The 7,690-nt window shown below is 37.1% G+C and overlaps 1 protein-coding gene across 3 annotated transcripts; it reads left to right on the top strand.

The window, feature by feature from the left end:
- The first annotated feature begins 364 nt into the window (after positions 1-364).
- LOC105119959 (ETO1-like protein 1) lies at positions 365-5,741 on the top strand. Of its 3 annotated transcripts, none has more exons than XM_011018161.1 (5): positions 367-1,431; positions 1,539-3,254; positions 3,689-3,980; positions 4,702-4,740; positions 4,780-4,954. In XM_011018161.1, the coding sequence occupies exons 1-5, from the start codon at positions 1,286-1,288 to the stop codon at positions 4,924-4,926; spliced, it is 2,340 nt and encodes a 779-aa protein (XP_011016463.1). In that variant the 5' UTR covers positions 367-1,285; the 3' UTR covers positions 4,927-4,954. The 3 variants fall into 3 exon arrangements, with proteins under 3 accessions (XP_011016462.1, XP_011016463.1, XP_011016461.1); XM_011018159.1 differs by lacking the exons at positions 4,702-4,740; positions 4,780-4,954 and adding exons at positions 4,981-5,290; positions 5,457-5,741 and having other exon boundaries at positions 398-1,431; XM_011018160.1 differs by having other exon boundaries at positions 365-1,431; positions 4,702-4,954.
- The last annotated feature ends 1,949 nt before the right edge of the window (positions 5,742-7,690 follow it).

Raw genomic sequence — 7,690 nt, forward strand, 5'->3', positions numbered from 1 at the left:
GTGTGAGTGTCGCACAGAATATTTGCTCTGCCTTTACTTAATTTCTGATTAACCATAATTCAATCACCCAATAAATTCAAAACGACCCCACAATAATTGTTGTCATCTAGACAATCTCAACTACAAGATGCCAAAGCTGCTGTTCTGTAATAGCATGCATAAATTCAAAAGGACCCCACAATAATTGTTGTCATCTAGACAATCTCAACTACAAGATGCCAAAGCTGCTGTTCTGTAATAGCATGCCTTTCTCGATCCACACCAAAAATAAATAATTTTTTAAAGAAAATAATATTTTATCATACGACGTCGATTACCCTGTTAATTATGTCCAAATTATCGAAATCCTTAAAAATAAATTATTTACATTTTTTATAATTTATATATATAATTTTTTCGATTTTCCCATTAGTTTTTGTGCTTCCAAGCTACAAAAATTTCTCTCCGGTTTCCAACGACAACAAAATTTAGAGAGAGAGAGAGAGAGAGAAAGCAGAAAAAGGAAAAAACTTTCAACTTTAACCGAACAAAAACGAGTTATCAAAAGTGGGAATTGAGAATTTTTTCCCTTTGGATTCCTTCGCTTTGATCACTTTGCAACTTCCTCAGCTTTTGTTCGTTCAATCTCTGGTTTCCCTCTTCAAATTCAAAGCCACTAGAGTTCACCTGCGTCACTCTCCTCTTCTCATTTTATTGTCAACTATTCCTTGTTCTAGTTTCTCATTTTGTGTTTATTTTTAGGGATACGAAGTGGGTTGGGTTTGGTTTGCCTTTTTTGGTAGAGAAATTAAGGTAGCTGTTGGTGGGTGGGTCTTACGTCTTTTTCTGCTCTCTTTCATTTTCTTGTTGAAGGTGACTGAGGATTTTTGTTGTGTAATTGAAGATTAGATTTGAAGTTATTTTCTTTCTGTACCTGTGGATTTGAGCCAACCCAAGAGGGATCTGTAAGATTGTGATTGCCATAAAACCTCCCTTTTTTGGTTTGTATTTACTTATTCAGTGAAACCTTTTCCACGCGATAGGTAGCCTGTTGTTTTGTAATTTTGTGAACTGTTATTTAGATAGGAATTGTTGTTCTGTGGGGTTGGAAGATCTATCAGCTAAGTGTAGTGATGTGTGTTCACAAGCAACAGTTTAGGCTTTATATTTGTTTGCTTTGTATTGCCAAATCTTAGGTTCATTTCAGCTGCGGAGGACGAGGGGGGGAGAGAGGGAGAGAAATTAGAAAGAGTGGGGATAATACCTATCTGACTACTGTGGAGATCTGGGACTTGCTTATAGCCCCATGAGGTCTTCCTTTACCTCTGAGTCCTGTAAAGAATCACAGCTCAATTCCTTAAATCCACAGTCATGGCTTCAAGTTGAAAGAGGGAAGCTTTCCAAATTATCCTTCCAGTCTTCTACCTCTCCTACTTCTTCTTCACCATCCATGTAAGTTTTTCTTTACATCTGTTGTGGTTTCCATAACTAAAAAATGTTAAAGTTTTTGTATTTGATTTCAATAGATTGAGATTTCCTTTTCTTGTTGGGTTAATTAGAGAATCATTTATCAAGGTCCCTGAACCACCTGTGCAACCATTCTTTAAACCTGGTGATTATGTAGAAGTTTTAGCTCAGATTCATGAAGAACTTGAATCCTGTTCTCCGCAAGAGAGGTCAAATCTCTATTTATTTCAATATCAACTGTTTAAAGGCCTTGGTGAAGCCAAATTGATGCGAAGAAGTCTCCGCTCAGCTTGGCTGAAGGGCAGCACTGTGCATGAGAAGCTTGTATTTGGGGCATGGTTAAAGTTTGAGAGACAAGGAGAGGAGCTTATTTCGGATTTGCTTGTCACATGTGGTAAATGCGCACAAGAGTCCGGTCCAATAGATGTTTCCTCCGACCTTGATATTGATACAAGTTCAAGTTCCCGTGAGACAGCTTCAATGATGAATGGCAGCCATATTTTAAGAAGTGTCTCTTTTAAAATTGGAGATGAGAAAATAGTTTGTGACAGACAGAAAATTGCCAGCCTTTCTGCACCATTTCATGCCATGCTTAATGGATGTTTCTCTGAGTCACTTCGTGAACACATAGATTTATCTGAAAACAACATATCGCCTCTGGGTTTTAGGGCAATAAGCGAGTTCAGCATAACTGGTAGTTTGAATGAAGAATCTCCAAATGTATTGTTAGAAATGTTGATTTTTGCAAATAAATTTTGCTGTGAAAGGCTAAAAGATGCATGCGATAGGAAACTTGCATCTTTAGTGTCTTCCAGAGATGATGCTGTAGAGCTCATGGAATGTGCCCTTGAAGAGAACTCTCCTGTCCTTGCTGCATCATGTTTACAAGTTTTCTTACAGGATTTACCTGATTGCTTGAACGATGATCGGGTAGTGGAAATTTTTAGCCATGCTAATAAACAAGAGAAAATGATCATGGTTGGGCCAGCCTCATTTTCATTATATTGTTTATTAAGTGAAGTTGCTATGAACCTTGATCCACAGTCCGATAAAACAGCTTGTTTTCTGGATCAGTTGGTAGGGTCAGCAGAAACTAACCGACAGAAGCTGTTGGCTTTTCATCAATTGGGATGTGTACGGCTCTTGAGGAAAGAGTATGATGAAGCTGAGCGTCTTTTCAAGGCAGCTTTAGATGCTGGCCATATATATTCTGTATCAGGCTTGGCTAGGCTGGGTCGCATCAGAGGTCACAGGCTTTGGGCTTTTGACAAGCTCAGTTCTGTGATTTCATCTGGTACTCCACTTGGATGGATGTACCTGGAGAGGTCCTTGTGTTGTGAGGGTGATAAGAGGTGGGAAGACCTTGAAAAAGCAACTGAGCTGGACCCAACCCTAACTTACCCCTACATGTATCGGGCTGCTGCTTTGATGAGGAGACAGAATGTTCAAGCTGCACTTGCAGAAATCAATAGAATTCTTGGTTTTAAACTTGCATTAGAATGCTTGGAGCTCCGGTTCTGTTTCTATCTAGCTCTTGAGAATTATCAAGCAGCAATTTGTGATGTTCAGGCAATTCTCACGCTCTCCCCTGATTATAGGATGTTTGAGGGACGGGTGGCAGCATCCCAACTCCGTACCCTTGTGCGTGAGCATGTTGAGAATTGGACAACAGCAGATTGTTGGCTGCAATTGTATGATAGGTGGTCTTCAGTTGATGATACAGGGTCCCTCTCAGTCATATACCAGATGCTTGAATCTGATGCAGCCAAAGGTGTTCTATATTTCAGGCAGTCTTTGCTTCTCCTTAGGTATGCTCTTAAATTTTAATAGTTTACAGGTATTGCTGCTTAAAATAATTTCCAGGGTTCAGACTTTGTTGACGAGATAGCTATCATGTGTGTCCCCTACCTTACGGGATATGCAACCTCTAAATGAATGCACCTAGTGAACAATATCCGAACATTGTGACAGAGGGACAGCCTATGGTTTCCTTCTCCTTTCTATTTTTGTCTAATTATGTTGTCAATAATGAGAATCAGTCTATAAGCTTATTTTCTTTACTCAGCATTCTTTTCTCCAAAACATGTTTCTTTAATTTTCTTGACAAGATGTACTTTTCACAGTGGGTATGGCTTATAATTCCTTATAGCACAATGTTCACTTGTATACAGTTTCTATATTGGAGGTTAGTAAGATTATGGTTGACTAGGATTGCCAATAAACCCTATCTGAACATGATCAGGTTGAACTGTCCTGAGGCAGCCATGCGGAGTTTACAATTAGCCCGTCAACATGCATCAACTGAACATGAACGTCTAGTTTATGAAGGTTGGATCTTGTATGATACGGGTCATTGCAATGAAGGGCTTCAAAAAGCTGAGGAGTCTATCAACATCAAGAAGTCATTTGAGGCCTTCTTCCTTAAAGCCTACGCATTGGCTGACTCCAGTCTGGATCCATCTTGCTCTTCAACTGTTATTTCCTTGCTTGAAGAAGCTCTCAAGTGCCCTTCGGACAGATTGCGCAAAGGCCAGGTATGGTTTTCCTGTCCCCTAGTTTTTCTTTGAAATGGGAATTGCTGGCATTTGGTAGCAGTCATTAGCAACTTTAATCAATTACACTAGTGTAGTTTTTGTCAAGGTTTTCTGGTGTTAATACCTACGGCAGGTCTTATTGATTTATAAAAAGAGAAACAATTAGAGAAAGAACAAAAAATCTTGTGCTTGTGTCAAAAACATTGCAGCAGATCATTTTTGGTGACTGGGCAGATTCTGCTATGATTGGCTACTATTGATTGGTAGGTGATAGAGTGAAATGTGTTACGATTGGCTACACATGATTGGTTGGTGATAGAGCAGCGCAGCAGTTCAATCAAAGTATATACAGTGGTGACTTAACTGGTAGTTACTGATGCTCCAAGGTATTTGAGACAGCATGGTCCTGAAAGTCCAAAAAGTAAACACGCTAACTAGACATGATTTAGGTATTCTGCCTTAATAAATTACTGCAAAGAAATTGCTTCCTAAAGTCTGCTTGGAAAATGTCAAACTTTGGAAGGTCACATATGAAGCTGGTTAGAATCCTTGGAGTGGTATTCATTTAAAAAAAAAACCTAAAAAACTAAAAAGAATTCATGGAGTGGTGGTCATTTTTTGGGTGCATAACATGTATTGAAGTGCAGATTCATGTGCCTCTGTTTTAGATAAACTATTTTGTATCTCAAAATGAGAGTCGTATAATTATGAACTCCTGCAGTTCATTCTGGGGTGGCCCTCGTTGGAAAAGTACTCAATAACTGGTGAAGCGCTGTTGTGCTGTTTCTTAGAAGTTTGGTTTGTTTTCACTGTTTCCAATATGTTTGACCGTGGAGAAGCCACTGTACATGAGCCTAGAGCACCCTTATGTGTTGGTAGTTTTGTGGGTAGAATGATGAATCACTTATCATTTATCATTGCATTCTGCAATATGTTAAGGTCCTAATTTATGTAAGCAAGTCTGTGCTAATATTTTAGTTCTTGAAACTTTATTTATTAGGCACTCAACAATCTTGGAAGTGTCTATGTCGACTGTGGGAAATTAGACTTGGCAGCTGATTGTTACATCAATGCCCTTAAGATCATGCATACCAGAGCACACCAAGGACTTGCTCGAGTACATTTCCTAAGAAATGAAAAGACTGCTGCATATGAGGAAATGACGAAACTGATTGAGAAAGCCCAAAACAATGCATCTGCCTATGAGAAGAGGTCGGAGTATTGTGATCGGGAACTTACGAAAGCAGACCTTGAGATGGTTACGCGATTAGACCCCCTTCGAGTATACCCTTACAGATACCGAGCTGCAGGTCTGATGCAACCCCACCCCATGTACTGTTGAATAAAACAGAGTACCACAATTAGTTTGGGATGTAGAACTGAGCTTGAAAGAAAGGTTTTTTTTTTTTTTTTTTAAATATCATTCATCTCAAAGCTCATTGATACTGAAGCTGCATTGTGCTATTTGTTGGGCAGTGTTAATGGACAGCCACAAGGAGAAAGAAGCCATTGCTGAACTATCGAGGGCAATTGTATTCAAAGCAGACCTTCACCTTCTACACTTGCGGGCTGCTTTTCATGAGCACACTGGTGATGTATTGGCTGCTCTACGTGACTGCCGTGCTGCTCTCTCTGTGGACCCAAACCATCGAGAGATGCTGGAACTTCATAACAGAGTGAACAGCCATGAGCCCTGAATTCACAAGGACCCAGAATCATCGAATGCATATAATACTACCAAGCATGTTAACGTCCGTGTCACATTTTTTTTTCGTTTTTTTTAGTAATTAATGCTTTTACATTTTTGTAATTTGATTTAATCAATATCTTAAAATATCCTTGTTCTTCTCTCCATTATGGCATAGGAACCAAAAAAGGGTAGTCTATGAAGGAATTCAAGGAAGCAATGGTTTTAACGCTATCTTTCTCCAATTTCAAACGTTGTGACATCTTCCGACTTCCACACAGAAATGAAAGATAAAAGCCTTGTGGAACCCAAGAAAAATCTCAACGCATGATGCTGCATGTAGCCGTCACCGACAGTGTGGGTCCATTATTGATGTTCATTTATGAGCTTTTCCTCCTTTCTCATGAGAATGCAAGAGATGTGAGCGCCTTACCTCGTTATCGCAATAGTGAACCTCTTAGGAAACAGAAAAGCGGACCACAAGGTGCAGATGTTCCCTAGCATTGAATTTTGTTGGCATTGAACTGTCAGGGACACTTTATATCTTATTTTGAGACTCATGCTTTAGGCCTTTTCTTCCGAGTTTTTTAATCTAAAATCCAAAACGGCCCGAAAGAGAAAGATGTTTTTCTAAAGCCACTTGAAAGTTACAAAAAGAAATGTTGAAGTTTTTGGATTTTTAAATCTATATAGTATATATAAAAGCATCTTGCATCTTAACAGCATGTATCGCCATCACATAAAAGATAATTACAGTTGTGACCCTTAGACATTTGGCCTGTAAGTTTTCTAACATACAAAAACAGAAGCCTAAAAGTAAAACTTTAAATGGTTGGGTAAGCGTTTTCTAGTTTAGGTAGGTAAATTGAAAATGCCTCTAAAAACCTAGGATATTTGTTTGGGTAATTACAAGTACATACCACCAGGTATTTCTTATAGCTACCGGGTAATATTCGGTTATTATCTTGAAACATAGAAGAGATAGAAACAATAAAAATAAAAATATGTTTAATTGAAGAGAAAAAGAAATGAAAATAAATTTGTTTTTTTAATAATTTTAGAGTGAATTTTTGTATTTAAAAAACATGAGGTGCGGAGAGAACATGTAAAAAAAATATTTATTCCTAAAATATCCTTGTAAAAAAGTTTCGATTTCAAAATTGTTTAACTAAGACATATAAAAATAAAAATAATAATTATTATAATTTTAAAACTCAATTCGAGGATCGATCCTAAACAAATCTTAGATCACTAACCGAGGCTCAAATCATGAATCGGTTAACCCGAGTTAATGTAAGAATAAAATTAATTATTATCATAGTTTTAAAACTCAATTCTAGAGTCGGTCTCGAACAAAGCTCAGGTCATGTGTCAGGAGAGTCAACTCAAGTTGATCAAAGTTAACAAAAAAATAAAAGTTGTTATTGTTATATTTTTAAAACTTGATTCAGGAGTAACCTATAGCAAAAATCAGGTCACAGATTAAGAGGGTTAACCTATATCAATGTAAAGATAAAAATAATTATTATCATAATTTAAAAAACCAATTCAGGAGTCGTCTAGGACAAGACCCAAATTACAAGTCGAAAAGATCAACACAAATTGACTTAAGTGATAAAAATAATTATCATCATAATTTTAAAACTCGACTCCAGAATTAACTCGAGGCGAAGTTAAGGTCATAAGTTAGGAAAATCAATCTAATTGACCTAGAATTTTTAAAGAAATAATCAAAGCAATCTCATTTTGAATATTTTTTTCAAAAATATCAATAAGTTTTTTACCTGTATTTTATCCCTGATTAACTTGGGTTTTTAATTGGATTGCATCAAGTCAATCATTTCACTTTCACTATTTTTCTTAAACTTAGACTAGTTCAGGTCTCAGATCAACCAGATTCTGAGTCAACTCGTCAAGTCGATCCTGGTTTTGTATCTATGATTATTATAATATTATTAATTTCAACATTCATTATAAACTATATATATATATAAAAAAAAAAAAAAGTTTGACAATAATACAT

The sequence above is a fragment of the Populus euphratica genome, unplaced genomic scaffold, assembly GCF_000495115.2.
Source record: "Populus euphratica unplaced genomic scaffold, PopEup_1.0 scaffold4158.1, whole genome shotgun sequence".
Classification (NCBI taxonomy): domain Eukaryota; kingdom Viridiplantae; phylum Streptophyta; class Magnoliopsida; order Malpighiales; family Salicaceae; genus Populus; species Populus euphratica.

Coding starts and splice junctions, on each gene's coding strand:
- LOC105119959 (XM_011018159.1), top strand. CDS start 1,286: ATGAGGTCTTCCTTTACCTCTGAGTCCTGTAAAGAATCACAGCTCAAT. Junction 1,432..1,538: donor ACTTCTTCTTCACCATCCAT/GTAAGTTTTTCT, acceptor TGGGTTAATTAG/AGAATCATTTATCAAGGTCC. Junction 5,291..5,456: donor TTACAGATACCGAGCTGCAG/GTCTGATGCAAC, acceptor TTTGTTGGGCAG/TGTTAATGGACAGCCACAAG.